We start from the raw sequence: 18,728 nt of genomic DNA on the forward strand, positions 1-18,728 counted from the left end.
AACAAATAATTTTGACCCCGTACACTACCCTGCGAATGGATGTACATGCAATACATCCATTTGCAATGTGGTGGGGATGTTCTGGAAGGCAAGTTAATATTTTAGTCAGTGCACCTATCAGAGGGGTTGATGGTGTCGAACATGCACCTGCTTGGAAAGTATACAGTACTTCCATGTTTTTGCATTGTTCAGGCATACACAGGTATGGGCTATAACTTACTGGGAACAACTAGAAAAGGTCTGCTAGTGCCCACAGTGCATTCTTATGCCCAGACAGGGCCACCTTAATGTATGGGCTTAATAGGCAGCTGCCCAAGAGACCCTTAATTCTAGGGGACGTTGAGCATTAGCAGATTGGGCTGTGAGCACCTGCCTCCTGAGCTTCTTGGGAGGCAGTAGATAATATTAGAGTGACCAGGCAACATACCCTTCCTGATTCCCAGCCTGCAGCCAGACAGTGAATGGCTGTCAGCATGCAGATTGATTGGTGGATGTCTGGAGCTATCTAACCATCAGAATGCCATTCATTGTAAGTAAGCAAGTGACAAGATGATGCATGACTGCAGGAGGGGCATGTTATGATTTGTTTAGAAAAAAAACTGTTAATGGGTGGGAAGTGCCCCAGTGCATTGCTTTGCCCAGGGCCTGAAATATTTTTAAGACAGCCCTGTGTCCAAGGCCTGCAATGCTGTTACCACGGCCTTGAGTTTATAAAGTCTCTCCTTAAAGGTACCCAGAATGTTTTTTTTTTTTTTTAACACACATATCATCAGTATGTTTCATACTTGCCTACTTTTGAAAACTAGTTTTAGGGAGATTATAGCTGGTAGTAGAATTAAGGGGGCGTGTCCTGCTCCACCCAAAGAGTGTGTCTAGTTCCATGTATGGAGAGATTGTGAAAAGAGATTGTGAACGTGGCACCTAGAAGTGTGGGTGTGTACTGCTACATCTGGGAGGAATCTTTTGAAATTACTTAGATCCAAATGTTGATGAGCCCCAAAGCAGTTAGTAAGAGATACTAGGAAAAAGACAAATCACCACCAGGTGATGAAGGCACTTAGCGGGTGGGTTGTTATGTGGGCTGCTCACACGGAGGGGGGGTTCAGGCCCCTGGTGTGGTAAATACAAGAAGAGAGAAAGGGGTGTGTGTGGAGCGCCCAAAAAGTTAATGTAAATAATGTATCGATGAATTATGTTTACAGTTAATAAAAAGATAAAAAATAAAATTGATCAATTGGGTATCACAAAATATAAATTCATTTAATTCTCACATCAAGTAAGATAAAAACTAATTAATAAAGATGCACATAAAATATTACATAAAACATAATCATATTGCACTTGCGAGAGAAGTAATAAGCATACAGTAAACCACTTGTCTGTAATGTAAGTAAATGATAGCAATGGATACTTAAGTGAGTCCCGCTTGTTCCAAGATGATGCTACCCTTTTGTTAGGGTTTGTAGTCCCCACGTTGAGGAGGGAGGGGGATGGAGAATGGTAAGCTGGGGATGGGTAGGAAAATCTGGGTTCAGCTTGTACTTGTGGGTGTCTGATTAATCCTGCTGGAGGCCTTGATCTCTGGTTCCAGTGTACATCCAGTGTGGGGGTGCCGGCATAAATGGTATTGAGTTTGTGGGGGGACAAAAGGAGTAGCTGGTTCAAGGGGAGTGGATAGTGTCCAATGTCCAGACAAGGGTTAACCTGACGCATTTCGTTGTGCTCTGACAACTTTCTCAAAGGTATGCCACTGTTGGTCTGCTGTGGGTTTATATACCTGCTTTTACTACCGCTTTCACTGCTCCGGGGACGGTGCTCCGACACCGAGCCGAGAACAGAGGAGGGAGATCGAACGGGACCCGTTCCCGGAGCAGTGACAGTGGCAGTAAAAGCAGGTATATAAACCCACAGCAGACCAACAGTGGCATACCTTTGAGAAAATTGTCAGAGCACAACGAAATGCGTCAGGTTAACCCTTGTCTGGACATTGGAAACTATCCTCCACTCAATACCATTTATGCCGGCACCCCCTAATTGGATGTACAAATTGGCTAACCAACCACCTGCTAATTTCTGGAGCCCACTATCCGTGAAGTGAGGTATTTCCATCTTGCCCACCAGTGGAACCAGAGATCAAGGCCTCCAGCAGGATTAATCAGACACCCGCAAGTACAAGCTGAACCCGGATTTTCCTACCCATCCCCAGCTTACCATTCTCCATCCCCCTCCCTCCTCAATGTGGGGACTACAAACCCTAACAAAAGGGTAGCATCATCTTGGAACAAGCGGGACTCACTTAGGGCCTTATTTTGGTTCATTCTTTCTGACAAAATCCTTCTTAGATGGGCAAAACCATGTGCACTGCAGGTGGGGCAGGTGTTACTTGTGCAGAGAGAATTAGATTTGGGTGGGGTTTTACTTCAAAGTGAGATCTATATTGCAGTGTAAAAATAAAGCAGTCAGTATTTTCCCTGCACAGAAACAAAATTACTCACCCAAATCTAATTCTCTCTGCACATGTTACATCTGCCCCCCCTGCAGTGCACATGGTTTTGTCCATCTAAGAAGGATTTTGTCAGAAAGAATGAACCAAAATAAGGCCCCTAAGCATCCATTGCTATCATTTACTTACATTACAGACAAGTGGTTTACTGTATGCCTATTACTTCTCTCGCAAGTGCAATATGATTATGTTTTATGTAATATTTTATGTGCATCTTTATTAATTAGTTTTTATCTTACTTGATGTGAGAATTAAATTAATTTATATTTTGTGATACCCAATTGATCAATTTTATTTTTTATCTTTTTATTAACTGTAAACATAATTCATCGATACATTATTTACATTAACTTATTGGGCGCTCCACACACCCCCCTTTCTCTCTTCTAGTAAGAGATACTATCCTTGGTAAAGTGCTGGGAAATAGTGCAGATGATTCAATGTAAATTGATTTATCACTCATTCCTTTTTCCACAAAATTTAACCTAATGTGGTCTAAGTGAAATGAGGGAGATTGCTAGACTAATGAGGGAGAGAGGGAGATTGCGGCTATTTCAGGGAGTCTCCTGCAGAATGCAGGAGGGTAGGCAACTATGGTATGCTTTGTTATTATAATATAACTGTTATATGGAAATGTCTCATGTGAGGCACATGCATTCCCTTCCAATAATCTTACAGAGCAGGTTTTTGGCACACAGGAAAATATATGGTAAAAAAAAAAATAACATTGCATAGTGTGATAAATATCTAACAATACTAACTAGCTTATTTTCTGAAAAATGTTTATTTTTCTTAATTTCACTGCTTTAATCTTCATTATTTTATTGTAAATCACCCCATTCACCCCTGAGCGTTTATTTGTCTTGTATTATGTCTTCCTTTCCAGAGGTGCATTCCCTTCTCCTTCAACCTATGTACTTTGCAGTAACTTTTACCTCATTTACTTTTCCCCCTTAAACTTTCCCTATTCCAATCTAACAGGTGTATCTAGCAGATAACTGTGAGCTACAGTATCACTCCTGTTCTCTGACCATCATTCTGTGCCTAAACTGCACAGTGCTCTCAGAATAATCCCAGTCTTTCCTTGACTGCTATCTATCCATTGTTCTACTAATTTTGTGGCTTCCTCTTCCCTTCCTATTTTATTCAATATAAGTAGATATATTTCCACAGCTTATTGATGGGTATGAAGGACATTTTCTCTTATGCTACAGTACCATAGGCTTACCTATGTTAAATTGCTTTATTAGGTGCAGTGTCTCAGCCAGAGGTGTAAAGCCTGTTGGTTTGGGCACAAGTGGGATATTTATATTTTGGGGGTCCCTGCTAGATACAATATTAAATATTGTCTATTATAAACCACTTGTTCTGGATTTGTAGAACACATTGGGCCTAAGCAATGCCTTTCCTAGTTCAGACAAAAATTCATCACACATACCGCTATAGGAATCTATGCTGGGAAATAGAAATAACACTGTCCCATGGTGGCTGTGTACCTGCGCTAGGTTCTAGTTCCTGAAACAAACACTGTATATATATATATTTAGGACATATGGGGTGAGATTTAATAGTTTTTTTTAAAGCGGCAATCATTTACACTGCAAAACCAGTTTGATTTTGCAGTATAAATGATTGCCACTTTAAAAAAAAAAATTTGATTTCTTCCCAAATCTTACTTTCTGAATCTCTCATCCTGTTAAATCTCACCCTTTATATTATACATATTAGTTCTAAAAATATTATTTTTTAAAATGCAAAACAGAAAAACCATTTTTCTATTCATTCTTCCCAGCATTTTGAAATTATAAAAATATATATAAAACACTATATACCAGTAGTTCACATCTCTCGGGGAAATGTTCCTTCAGATCTCTCATTTTGCTGATGCTTTTGGTACATTTGCTTTTATGTTTTACAAACCATTGTGTTCACAGGGGGAAAAGGGAAAGAAAGGCAAAAAAGGGCCAAAAGGGGAGAAAGGAGAACAGGGTGCCCCTGGATTAGATGCACCTTGCCCATTGGTATGTCTCAGAAAGCCAGTTACCATGCCGGATATCTAATGGAAAGGAAAGAGCAAACATTTAAAACCTGGGCATGGGTGAAGCCATAGGAAATGCATAAGGAATATTGTCCTGCCACAGTGGTGTCACTGGTTCCTAGTAGACCAATAGGGTGCATGCAGGTGAAGATTGGTTCAGGTTCAAGATGGCGGCTTGCACTGTGTGAAGGTGGCAGGAATGCTTTAAGTTTCCACAATTCCAGAGTGAGCCAGTGAAGCATTGCTTTGTATACATGCCCATACCTTAATGTTTGCTCTTCTCCTGTTTTTCTTCCTTTTCCTTTGGTTTTCTACAGGCAAGCTTACTTCAAAGGTTTATCAGTTTTAGTAACATTGCAAGTTAATCTTTACAAACAGGGTTTCCGTGGATTAAAGGGGGAAAAAGGGGAACCAGGCCAGCCAGGCCTGGATGGGCTGGATGCCCCTTGCCAATTGGTACAGTATTTCTGTTTCCTATCCTTCCCTGCATGCAAGTCCTTGTATTACCAATGCAAGCACCACATTGGGAACATTTGCACTGGGCGGAATGTGCATGCTATTGCATGGATCATGTTCATCCTATAAACATATTAATGCGGAATGTCCTATTCCACATCTAACCCATCTAAGTGCATACACTGTCTGTCCTTCTACTGTATTTTTCCTCAGAATGTTTTACAAGCTATCAAACATACAGTACGCCTACCTAGACACATATAACCCTTCAGTACAGTGGATAACTGATAAAACAGCTTACCATAGCAGCTTGTGACTGTCTGTGGTTTAGGCAAACCTCTAAAAGCAAGTAGGTATTCTTCTATATAGTAACGTAATAGCCTGCAGCCCAATCCCCTCTCTATCCACCCTTTAAAATGGCTCCCTGTGAAACTTACTTGACCTTCCCTGTAGTTTTCTTCACAGCTTCCTCTCCTCAACTCAGCATGATTCTAAAATCCCGCCCATACTAAAATGATACTAGTAATCCCTTTCCTTGTACCAATATGGCAAACATGGTTATTTTATGGTTATGAAGTTTAAACAAAAAGAAACACTGTAATTATTAATTGCAGGACCAGATGTTCTAGTCAAAGTTCTACTCTGTAGAATAAACTTTAGGGGCTGAAGACAATTGCTGTTTAGTTTGCAGTAATAATGACAGAGAATTATATGTTGTTTTACTGGGGAAAAATGAAGCATGCATATTGCACACACATCTGTTTTATCTGTGTTTACTGTGTATATATGCCATTTATATCTGGAGAATGCATACGTCAAAGTAATATCTTTCCAAACCTAGTGCATGCCAGAACATAGGGACGTGCTGTGGTGTGGTAAAATGTTGGTTAGCTATTTCACAGTACATTGCTAAGTTATTAGCCAAAATGTATTGACTGACAAATATTAATATTTCATTTTATATATAGTATCACAGTGCAAACTCCAGGTAGAAATGGCTTCTCAGTTCTAGTCACCAGTTCATACAATCAGTCAGGTTATTGCTTAGCTTCATTGCAAGATATATATGTGTGCATATACGCTTTGGGTGTGCATGGAGTCAGCAAAGTTGCAAGATATGTGATGATGTGGTAACTGCACTGCCATGATGATATACATGGGTGTAGACAATGGTTGGCAAAACATCCTACCACACAGATGGAGTCACTTCATATAGAAAATAGTTTCAGCCAGGCAAGCACAAGAGTTTATTATTATTATTATTGTTGTTATTTTTTATGAGTAGCGTGATTATTGCACATCAAAATGTATTAAACTCACCATCGAGTATCCCCCTGGTCCACTCCGTCGGTTGACACACTTAACTACAAATTTAACTTAACCTTACGTAACTTAACTTAAAATAAAGGCACGACACAAGTGCTGGCCTTTCAAAAGAATGTCAAATTTATTTTGACAATTAAACTAAGACTATGAATGGTGGTGGCACTAAAGAACGGTCACTATAGGAAAGGTGGGGTTAAAGATCACTAAGCATACATACAACGCTGATGATCACTCTCCCTGGTCAGCCACCAGGCCTGGTGGTGATGGCCATCCCCCGGACAGAAGCATGGCCCATGACAATCGATGTCGAGGGAGAGTGCACCCCACTACCTACACACACACACAGAGTTCTTAAAGAATGACCGTTCTTTACCGCTGCCAAAGAAGAGAAATAGGGAAGGGTGGGTGGGGCTTATTGGACAGAGGGTGATCACTCTAACTCGTGATCATTCCTACCCTGTCTAAACCCTCCCCCCTGCTCTGATAGGCCTTGTGCCCATCCTCATTACAATAACATGTGACCAACAGCAGAGTGTATCCTGTGAGAACCCTCAGTGGTTTATGTTCACCTCAGGCTTAATCAGCCTTCTGTGTTTCTATATAAAAACATGTAACAATAGGTAGTTTCCCAAAGAATGCCACAGGTACAGTGGCGTAACTATGGAGGGTGCAGGGGATGCAGCTGCTATGGGGCCCGGGCCCTTGGGGGGCCCCATAGCACAGCAGGCATCCCCTGCACCCTTTTTCCTTATGCTCGCTTGCCTTGGCAGAATGGCAGTGTCGGTGGTGCCTTCTCTGCCCCCTCCCCCCCGCTAGCGACGATGCGCTGCTACATAATGAAGGGAAGGTGATGGTCCGGCTGTATCAGCCTTCCCCTCGCTCCCTGCTTTGATGCTGCCGGGGACTGACGTCACTATCTAGTGACCAGCCCCGGCGTGAAACACGCTGTGAAGTGTGCTGCTTGCCTGCTCTGTGTGGGAGACCCAGGCCCTGGGAAACAGGAGACACGGAGCTGTCAGTGCAGGCAGACTCGGCACTGACAGCATCAATTGTACTGGTAAGAGGGGGAGGAGGGGGAGGGAGGAACAGAGCAGCCTGAACTGTGGGTCGGAGGGGAGAGGATGTGAATAGAAGAAAAAAAAAGTGATGCAGGTGCCCCCTCCTCATTTTCTTCCCGTCTCTCTCTGTCTGTCTCTCTCTATCTGTCTCTGTATGTCCTCTCTCTCTTTCTCTGTATGCCTCTCTCTCTCTTTATATATATATATATATATCTGTCTGTCTGTCTCTCTCTCTGTATGTCTGTCTGTCTGTCTGTCTGTCTCTGTCTGTCTGTCTCTGCATGTCTCTCTGTCTGTCTGTCTCTCTCTGCATGTCTCTCTGTCTCTGTATGTCTCTCTGTCTCTGTATGTATGTCTCTCTGTCTGTCTCTCTGTCTGTCTCTCTCTCTCTCTGTCTGTCTCTCTCTCTGTATGTCTCTCTCTCTCTCTGTGTGTATGTCTCTCTGTATGTATGTCTCTCTCTCTCTGTATGTCTCTCTCTGTATGTCTCTCTCTCTTTGTATGTATCTCTCTCTCTTTGTATGTCTCTCTCTGTATGTCTCTGTCTGTCTCTCTGTATGTCTCTCTCTGTTTCTCTGTATGTCTTTCTGTATGTCTGTCTCTCTCTCTCTCTCTCTGTGTATGTCTCTCTCTCTCTCCCTGTGTATGTCTCTCTCTCTCTCTCTCTGTATGTCTCTCTCTCTGTATGTCTCTCTCTCTCTCCCTGTGTATGTCTCTCTCTCTGTATGTCTCTCTCTCTCCCTGTGTACTGTATGTCTCTCTCTCTCTGTATGTCTCTCTCCACCTCCTCTCATTTACTCCCTCCCCACCACGTCTCTCCTTTTTTTCTCCCTCTCTTCTGCTACAACCTCCCCTTTACACCCCCCCCCCCCTTCCATATAATCTCTCTCTCTCCCTCCCCCCCACACACCTGTCACCCTCTTCTCCTGTGGCGGGGGGCCCTTTCCAAATTTTGCTATGGGGCCCAGAAGGAAGTAGTTACGCCCCTGCACAGGTATATACCATTGCATAATGTAGGGAATTCCTATGACTGATGGCAGGTCTTCCATTTTGTAGATGGACTTGTGTCCCTCAGAAAATGACTGGCTGAAAGCTGTGGTTTGGTCAGCCTCCGATACCTGCTGTCTATGAAACATTCACAGGCACTATATTGTACATTTGTGTACTGTGGTGGCACTGACTGAATAGTGGAGCTCCTTGTGTCTTCATATGCCACTGGAGAAATGTGGCTAGTTATACTTCAATGTTTTTTAGTCTCAATCTGGCTTTAACCAGGACTGTGTATAAAATAAAATTCTAATTGATCTAAAATGATTACATTATTATTATAGTAGGATACATCTGAGACAATAGATGGATATTGAAGCATTTCTTTATTCATTTCTCTGTGCAATAGGCAGCTTTCATGTAATTATAGTTCCTGTCAGCACTCAATGAGGACATATAAAAACACAGTGGGGCAACTTTATTAAGCCTGGTGAAGGGATAAAATGGGCAGTGATAACACATCAGTCAATTAACCCCTAGCTGTCATTTTGTAAACCCAGCCTGTAACTTATCACAGGGGTCCTCAAACTATTTTGCTCTGGGACCCCATCAGACAATAAAAATAATTACAAGACCCCAGCAAGTGACTGCAGAAGGTCATCACATCACAGGTGTAGTCAGCAGACAGCACATACATGGCAGCATTGTGGAGGCACAAAAGGATGGGAGGAGTCTAAAATAACAGACAATTAAAAAAGATTATTCAGACTCCTTGAATCACTGACTGAGATTAGAAAAGTAATCAGTCTGATGGTCAGCAACATGGACTCACGACCCCATGCTGAGAAGGTAGGGACCCACTTTTGGGTCAGGACCCACAGTTTGAGAACCGCTGACTTATCAGATAGCTGATTGGCTGCTGTGTTATCGTCAGCAACTTTATCACTTCACCCAGCCTAATAAATCTGCCCCATTGTGTTTTATTACAGCCAATGTGTTTTATGAATCACACTCATAAAGTATTACAACTGTTTAAATTAGACACTCTCTTCAATATCTGATAAATCTCCCCCCTTAGTATGTGCTTCATATTTACCAGAAGACAGCAGAAAAAATAGTAACAATCATTTGTTCATTATACTATTACCAACTTGCTGGTGGTAAGGTCATAAAAATAACAAGTGTTAATACTTTATAGTGAAATTATTCAAAATGAGTGAATTCATGGAAATTAAACTGAATCTATTACATAGTGATTATTATTTTGTTACCTAAAGAAGATTCCTTAGAAATTAGTCATATTTCTGAAATGTTTTAACATTTTACAAATTGTACATATGTTTAATTTGTTTATCATCATATGCTTATAACAGGGACCAGATGGACTTCCAATGCCTGGTTGTTGGCAAAAGGTGAGAACTAATAGATAGAAAAAAGGTTGTTGTTTTTTTAAATTAAATTAACCTTTATTTTTATTTGTTATGAAAAATGTAATGCATGAAGCTTGTAATTATTGTGTGCATTTGTAGTAATGGGATGGTAGATTTGAATGGCCCCACTGCATGCAAATTGGGTCTTAGAGGACCACTATATTCCAGCAGCTTATATACTATAGCCATAGGAATTGGGCTAAATACTCCCTGAACTTAGATTTTTTTTATATATATATATTCACAATACCAAAATAGAATTACAGTCTGTTAAAACAAAAGTACAGTTTATTTAAATGTCTTTATTAGTTGCTTAGGTACTCTTTACCTAGAAGGGCGCCCGTCGCGGGCATCGCGGGTACATTTATGTGTGGCCGCGACGCGACCGACGCGATGCCCGCGATTTCCCATTGAAACCCATGTTAAACATGGAAATCGTGTCGGTCGCGTCGCGGCCGGCCATAAATGTACCCGCGATGCCCGCGACGCGATGCTCACGATTTCCCTTAGGAATCAATGTTAAAAGGCGCGATGGACCCGATTTTACTGTTAAATAGCTCAATCGACCCGATTTGGCCATAGAAATCAATGTTAAATGGGCCACAGAGCCCATTAACCCTTAAATGTCCCCCCCAATTTTTAACGCCACCCCACGATCCACGCGAACCGAAGCGTGGCGAGCGCAGCGAGCCCGCGAGGGGCGGCGGTACGCGTCCTCCGACCTTTTCATGCCCTACTATCCACTAGGGCGTGGAGTGAGAATATAATAGTGTGGCGAGCGCAGCGAGCCACCGAGCCCGAAGCGTGGCGAGCGTAGCGAGCCCCGCGAGGGGACGCGGATACCTTCACAGTTATACGCGTCCCCTCGCGGGCTTCACAGGTGTCCGTGGCGACGCCGACACCTGTGAAGCCCGCGAGGGGACGCGTTTACCTGTGAAGGTATCCGCGTCCCCTCGCGGGGCTCGCTGCGCTCGCCACGCTTCGGGCTCGGTGGCTCGCTGCGCTCGCCACACTATTATATTCTCACTCCACGCCCTAGTGGATAGTAGGGCATGAAAAGGTCGGAGGACGCGTACCGCCGCCCCTCGCGGGCTCGCTGCGCTCGCCACGCTTCGGGTTCGCGTGGATCGTGGGGTGGCGTTAAAAATTGGGGGGGACATTTAAGGGTTAATTGTGGTTATTTGGGCTCTGTGGCCCATTTAACATTGATTCCTAGGGCCAAATCGGGTCCATTGAGGCATTTAACAGTGAAATCGCGGTCAATCAGCCTTTTTAACATTGTTCCCTATGGGAAAATCGCGGTCATCGCGGTCATCGCGGGCATCGCGGCCATCCCGATTTACCCGCGATGCCCGCGATGACCGCGATTTTTACCCCCGATGACCGCGATTTCAATCGCTGGTGCCCTTCTAGGTAAAGAGTACCGTTGCTTATTTATGGACCCCTGCCCTACCTCCCTCAAATTAACAAATTTCCCTTAAATGAATACTGTACATTCAGAACTGATCGCTGTTATGCAAATTCGTGCAGCAGTTCATTATCAAATGACTGCGTATGTGTACAGAACGGAGTACGCATGCACGAGGCCAAACAGTGGCAAAAAAACTACAAAAATGGCAACCCCCTCCTAACTTGACTGACAGGAAGGTGACGTTTATGGGCGGCAACCTGCTTTTTTCTGGGTGTGTCAGAAAAACATAGGCATGACCAGACATTTTCAGGGACGATGTTTGAGAAATCAAGTTCCGGCTTCAATTAACCTGTCTCTATCGCATAGTTGTAGAAGGGTCAGAGTTACGCTTATTTGCAAGCCAATCACAAACTTGCACAGGGCAGTGACTCTGATCGCAGGTCTCTACAAAATCGCCCATCAGCGTTCAGGTCTGAATAGCCCCCATGATGAGGTAGTATCTTCATTTTAGTATCACTTATGTAGTAAAGTACAATTTCTATTTTTGATTTGTGAACCTGCGATGTTGGTATCATTTTCTTGATTATTTGGTTTTCTTTTAATAAATAGACAGGCAGTATACTACATTTTTATGATGCTTGGATAATTTGCATATGCATCCATTCGCAGCTTTGCACTGACAAAATCAGCTGCCGGCCCCCCACACCATCAAGAAATCACAATGGGAATGCCTATGAAAAGCTGGGTGTTTGCCGTGCTCGCTCGCACAAAGCATCTGTACATGCACATAAATGTTTGTGTGCATGCACAGATGCTAAACATGGGGGAACGATCAAATCGGAGTAATCCCCTTGGGCCAGCGTGGATAAGAGATACTGTACCTGTATGGGAGATTCTACAAAGTTTGGTGAGAGATGAAGTGGACAGTACTAGTCAATTTGCTTTTAGCTGTCATTTTCAGGCTGTATTACAGGAGCTGGTTGGTTGCTAATTTATATGTATCCACTTTATCTCTCTTCAAAAATTGATAAATCTCCCCTCATTGTATTATTCTCTTCTAGGTGTTTTTTATTTCATTTTAAGTATGTCACACTAGAAAGTGCGTTATCTTTTCAGCATTAAAAGGCTGATGTATGAAATAATACTATAAACAGACTGAATAATAAATATTATTGGAATGTACCATATCATCTCTGTATATATAATGCATGTACAATTATCAGCCTGGGCCATTGAAGTGCATAACATATTAATATAATGGCAAGATTGTTGCATTACTCGTATTGCAAGTCCACTCACCGCTTTTTTTGTTTCCTTTTGCAGTGACAAGCCTAACCATGCGAGCATGAAGTTGTATATAATTAAAACTTTGTATTTATAGAAAAACACAGAAAAATGACTGCATATGTTTACATATACTTTCTTCTACATGTCCATAAGTCTATATTTTGTTCACTTGCACAAGCTATTTGGCAGTTATCAACACTGCTGTTGAAAACTTCAGAACTGTGAAGATGCCTATCCAGTTACAATTGCGTATCTAGACATCTTTACATGTGGCTTGATGAACATCTCGGACCAGTTCCCTGGAAACATAATGTCCACAATCAGGCAGATATATCTTTTTAAAGCCTATTCATATTTGAAATGCCATGCCAAATAGCACCAGTGACTTGTGTCCTCATACATTTTTGTACCAACTAATGGCATGCATGAATTGTGACCCAGAGTTTGCTGTGTGGTTGAACGTCACATGCTAGACGATTGTTCTCCATGGCTTCTTACTCAAACCTCTTAATATATAACTTTCATTCATTCCAAGGGAGTGACACCATGGCTTGTAGCAAGGAGGAGATAAGGCTAAGCTAAAAGAGCAATGTTGTTCAAATTTGGAGATCCATCATCTGATTAATCTCCTACTTGGGAAATCATTCTACTACTGAGGCATGAAGGTCCTACAGCATCTTTTCATTCCACGCTACAAAAGGCCCCCAGGCAGTAGAAGATGGCCATATTTATGGTTGCTGAGTATGTCCCAGAGTGGCATCATAGTTTGGAGTTGAGTTGTGCCAAAAGCTTTGGCATAGGGTGCAAAAATACCACTGGACAAGTTCCATCGAGAATGGAATGCTCTTGTACAGACCAATCCTCTTCATGCTGTGTCTCATAAACTGAGTCTTGGAAATTCTCCATGCATAGAGGTCTGACAAGACTGTGATGCCTACGACATTAAGAAGTATGACCTTGTATAGAGAAACGTGTTCTGTAGTGAAATATTGCGTTCATGTTTAATGTTATTTTTATTGAGATGCTTTTTAATACAATAAGAAATGTGTATTATCAAGTCAAAATTGTTATGTTTGCCAAAGGGTTTTGCTATGTGCCCCTGCTGATAATTCATCATCATGCCTTATTTTGTTGATGTACCCTGGTACATATAGACTTGTATAAATCTATTGGAGATGTGTGTGGATACAGCAGGTAGGGCATTACCGTGTAACTTCCTTTTCTTTTTCATATTCCAAATATACAAAGGTGATTAAGAGTATAGCTGCTCACTTCCTTTAGATGTAATATATTATTCATCTCTGTCTAACTACTATTGTTACAGACATTTTTTTATTTTTAGCTTTATTCTACTTAAATGAAAATAACAAAACAAACAAAAAAAAGGAATCATTGTGTTCCCGATTTTAGATGCTCATCAAATCTATACTTATACTGTAGATGATAGATTTGGGTAGTCCGTGTTTTAGGGACTGAATATATTTTACTCTTTGTATCTGAACTACTATTGTCATGCTGAGATCAGAATGAGAAACACGTTATTTAGATTTGCATGAAAACATGCAGATTCCTCATTACAGACCTGGCATGGATTTCCTTTAAACAATTAATAGAGTTTAGCAAAGAATACAAATAGACAAAAACAAACAATAATTTTTTCACATTATTTATATTCAATCCCTTCCATTATCTTTTCCTAAATTAATGATGGGTCGAAGAATCTGAAGGTTTATTTTATAGTGCTATAATAATGATTTATTTCTTATCCTGCCAAATCAGAGTAAACCCCATGTTCTGCTGTATCTCATTAGCACAAGGAGATTGTTAGGTACTAGTATGCCCGTTCGAAGCAAGTGCTTCGAATGCTAGTCTCCTACCTTGCACAAACACTTGCTTCCGTGTTTGCATGTGTGAGAAAGAAGAAAGAGATGTAGTTTCTCTCACTGCCAACAGATGGCAGTGTTTTAGGGACTCACGGACATTAGACATATATAGATGATTAGTAAAATACCATTTATATGTTATTTGCTGCCATTTACCAAAAGTATAACAGTTGAAAAAGTAATTCTTAAACAAAACAATTAAAATATAACACATACTGTACATATTTACACTTTACACCTAGTAGTAGCACAAGTGTAACAACAAAGTTTTACTGGCATATATATTGTAGATTCACTTTTAAACAAAAGTAGATTTCTATTTTTATTGCTTACATTGAATGACACAATAAATACCCTCTTTTACCGCACATAATTGATTAACTTACTATGCTGTCATTATAGTGACCATTTTTACACACATACATAAATATTTCCTTTCTTCACTTATTTATTTCAGTATTGAAAATGTAGGTGGCAGCTTCTGTAGGTTCAGGAATTGTATGTACCGAGCCCCTTCCCCCTCACAGCCTCATAAAAAGTGAGTGTGGCTTCTCAGGATAGTGGGTGTGATCTGGCAAAAGTGTAAGTGCTCGCTCATGGGAGGGGCTACTTTGTTCAGAATTTGTATTTTAATATGTGGGTAGGAATAACAGCAAGGTACCCTGATGTCTGTTGTAGTCTCGAACATCATTATATAAGAGATGTATACAAATATTATTTTTTCTCAGTTTCACAATTTGAATGTGTTTTTCTATAACTTAATTTATCTTGTGGGTACTTACAAGACATTGTATAAATGAGCTGTTTTACAGTTTTGCATAAATATTTCTCTAGATGTATTTCCATAGTTTGGGCTTCAATGAAGAGCAAAGGTGAAATCGGACATAATGCTGTCACAAATAAAGTTGCCTTTGCTAATACTATCCTTTATCTCAGTAACTGCCTGCAATATTCATTCACATAATATGCTGGTTGGTGCTGATCGGTCCTGTTGAGGATACAGGTCACACTTGTAGTAAGGTGGTTGTAGTAAGACAAACTTGTGGTGCTAGAAAGCCTGATGGTACTTCACAGAGATTCAAGGGGTACCATCTTATAAACTTTAATTCAAAATGTCTGTCCCCCAAATTTAAATATTTACCATTTCTTTTATTTATTTGTAGTCATAATAGGATATTTTATGACATTTTTATATTTTTTGTTAAAAAAAGGTGAAATCTGGAAAGCAATAATTATATAGTAATATTTTTGAAAGCTACAAATCTGGAATAAACCATCCATCCAGTAATATGCATTTATCTGTGTAGACAATGAAAATGATGGTTGCTGTCTTTGTGAAAGTACTCCATTGAATTGTAGGCCAAGATGGCTGCACCTGACAGGATGCAAACAGGTTATCTAGCTACTGAATGTAGTTGGATGGAGTAAGGGTCATAGGCAAACGCAGGGTCTTCTAGTTAGGCCCCCTGCCCTCCAATTCTTAAATCATGACCACAGTAGGAGTATATTTATATGATTTTACCATTTTTAACATGTCCTGTCCCGTACAGCCCTACTAATGCATCTAATGGCTTATCTTTGGCACTGTAGTATTTACATGAACTGCACTTTTTGTGAGGCAGACTATAGCATGTTAAATGCTAATCATGGACTAGCTACACTTGCTCTAAAACCAAATATTTGGATATCCCCATCTATTATTGTTGTTTTCCCCTGAGGGTGGACCTACAACTAAAGTGCAGATGATATTATTTCCTATAAGTACAGTGGGCAAAGTTACAGGAGTCTTCTCTGATTTACAGGAAGGAGCACAAAACTTATTTTTCTTGATTTCTCCAGGAGCTGATTGGCTGGGGCGTATCACTTGCAACTTTTTAATTTCACCAGGCTTAAAAAATCTGCCCCTAGATGAGACAAATGTGAACTGTTTAAAGATTTAATATATTTTTATAGCCCTAATTGACATTAATCCAATGAATAACTTATGTTCTAAAACACTCACAAACTACGGTACTTTTGTAGTTTCACGCCGCCCGATATATTGGATGTGATTTTGGCCGATATATCGGATGCAATATCGGCCGATATATCGATGTGATTCAAAGCGATTTTTGACCTGTTCATAACCCCACTATCCACAACGCGTGGAGTTGATTGTATATAGTGTGGCGAGCGCAGTAATCCGCGTCCGCTATCCGCGCTTCAGGCTCGGTGGCTCGCTGCGCTCGCCACACTATATAAAATCAACTCCATGCATAGTGTATAGTGAGGTTATGAACAGGTCAAAAATCACTTCGGATCGCATCGATATATCAGCCGATATCGCATCCGATATCGCATCCAATATATCGGACGCCGTGAAACTACACAAGTACCCAAACTACATACTGTAGATATATCATTGCAACAAGATTGCAAATTGCAAATTATATACATTTTAATTTTAGTTTTCAAATTGCAAAATTGCATTTTCTTTTTAAACCAAAGAAAATACGATGATATACAACATAACTTTAAAAATATTTATTCACTATATGTGTTTAAAAAATCATCTAAGAGCATGCAGTGAAACCTCTTACAGAATATTAATCAAGAAATGTTCAAATGTAACAGTGATTGTTAAAACCCTAAGACAATAAGTCACGGTTTGTTAAAACCCTAAGACAATAAGTCACAGTTTGTTAAAGCAATTATTACCGGTTCTTGTTGCTGTGATAATTTTTTTTAGGCAAAGCCAGCTTTTTAAGAAATTGCTGCTAATTAAATTTCTGATAAAATAGGGCCAACTACAGACTTTCTATACCACAGACCTTGCTGCACTTGTCTTCTATGGATTGCTGGATTTCATGATATAATTTAGAAATTGTTTCCCTTTATTCAGATAGAGAGACACAGAAGTAACTGAGATAAAGTATGTAGTATTTTTTTGTCATTCTGAAAGATGTATGTATATTCCTTTTCCTTATGCTAAGATATACATATTTTTTGTTTATTATGTTTTTTGTACTTTTTTAAAACACTGTTCTTTATTATGTTTTTGACTGTTTCATTTTTGCACAATGCAGAAGAACACTTTGAAGTAAGGGTGTTCTTTAGGCATTATGCTGCTATTACAATTACAGAAGGTATAATGTTGAGAATTAAATGACCATAATTAGAAGAAATAAGCCATAAGGAACACAGGGGGTAGATTAATTAAGCTCGGTGAAGTGATAACTTGTCTGGTTTTTATCACTGGCCTATCAGCTCCTACCTGTTATTTTTCTAACCAAGCCTGTAACTTCACAATTAGGAGCTGATTGGCCGTTGATAAAAACCAGACACTTTATCACTTCACCAAGCTTAATAAATCTGCCCCATATTGCCTTGTTATCTGTAAAGGGCCCCTTACACTTGTGAGATTTTGTGCCTGATGTGTAGGACACAATGCACAATCCCTTGCCATTGGGTATAACAAGAGATTGGATGAGATTGAACTTCCTGCACATAGGATAAATCTTGAGTCAATCAAGTTAAATTTGTTGATCAATAAGTTGAACAAGTGTAAGGGGGCCTTAAAGCAAACACATGGGGCTTATTTAGTAGCTGGGTTCAACAGCTCACAACCAATCAGCTTATACCTGGAATTTTTTTAATGAAAGTTTTAGTTTTTTTTACTTTTCACCATGTTATTAAATAAGCCCTATATTCTAGTTGTAGCTGAAGACATATTGAATGTCTGTTTGTCTGAAGGAAATGAGATTGTATCAACAGCTGTTCAACAGGAATAAAGTATGTCTTTAATCTAGAGATGAGCAGTTCCCATTTATTCATTCTTGTAGCCAAATTAGTGGAAGTCCGGATAGATCTTATTGGTTATCCAAAACACATGACTACTGGATAGCCAATAAGATGCCATTTTTGAGATCCGAAAATAACAGAATAAATTCAAACTACTCATTAATCTTGGTTTGCTACAATAATCTGTAATTCTGTAACAACTATACACCACATGGTGACTTTCTTTCAGCACAACCGGTCATATATGTCTTGTCAGTGTAAATATGCCGTATATTATTATTTTATTTGCCAGAGAGTATTAAAGAACCATTCAGACATTTGCCTTTATGCATGACGTCCCCTATGTCACCAGTCATGCCATTGTACTTTTTTTTAAATATATTCCTGTTTTACAGACAAGGATTTCATGTGTATCGCTCACCATAGCTCTGACACTTCTTATTTGTACTGTCATTTTCATTTATTGTTCATGGTGAGAAGTTGATCTTCAGATTATTTTTACACTATGTATGACATATTTTCATAATGTAAAAAGTGTGCAATTAAAATATTAATCTCCTCCATATGTT

The 18,728-nt window shown here is 40.2% G+C and overlaps 1 protein-coding gene across 1 annotated transcript in view; it reads left to right on the forward strand.

Annotated features, from left to right (window-relative positions):
- COL25A1 (collagen type XXV alpha 1 chain) overlaps nucleotides 1–16,495 on the forward strand; it is a 405,096-nt gene extending 388,601 nt beyond the window's left edge. Inside the window, exons 36-38 of the mRNA XM_083178307.1 lie at nucleotides 4,438–4,524; nucleotides 9,742–9,780; nucleotides 12,533–16,495. Coding sequence (XP_083034433.1) covers nucleotides 4,438–4,524; nucleotides 9,742–9,780; nucleotides 12,533–12,535 — 129 coding nt within the window. The 3' untranslated portion in view covers nucleotides 12,536–16,495. The remainder of the gene's footprint in view (nucleotides 1–4,437; nucleotides 4,525–9,741; nucleotides 9,781–12,532) is intronic.
- Nucleotides 16,496–18,728: the final 2,233 nt, after the last annotated feature.

Source organism: Crinia signifera, chromosome 1, assembly GCF_055691185.1.
Source record: "Crinia signifera chromosome 1, ASM5569118v1, whole genome shotgun sequence".
Taxonomy (NCBI): domain Eukaryota; kingdom Metazoa; phylum Chordata; class Amphibia; order Anura; family Myobatrachidae; genus Crinia; species Crinia signifera.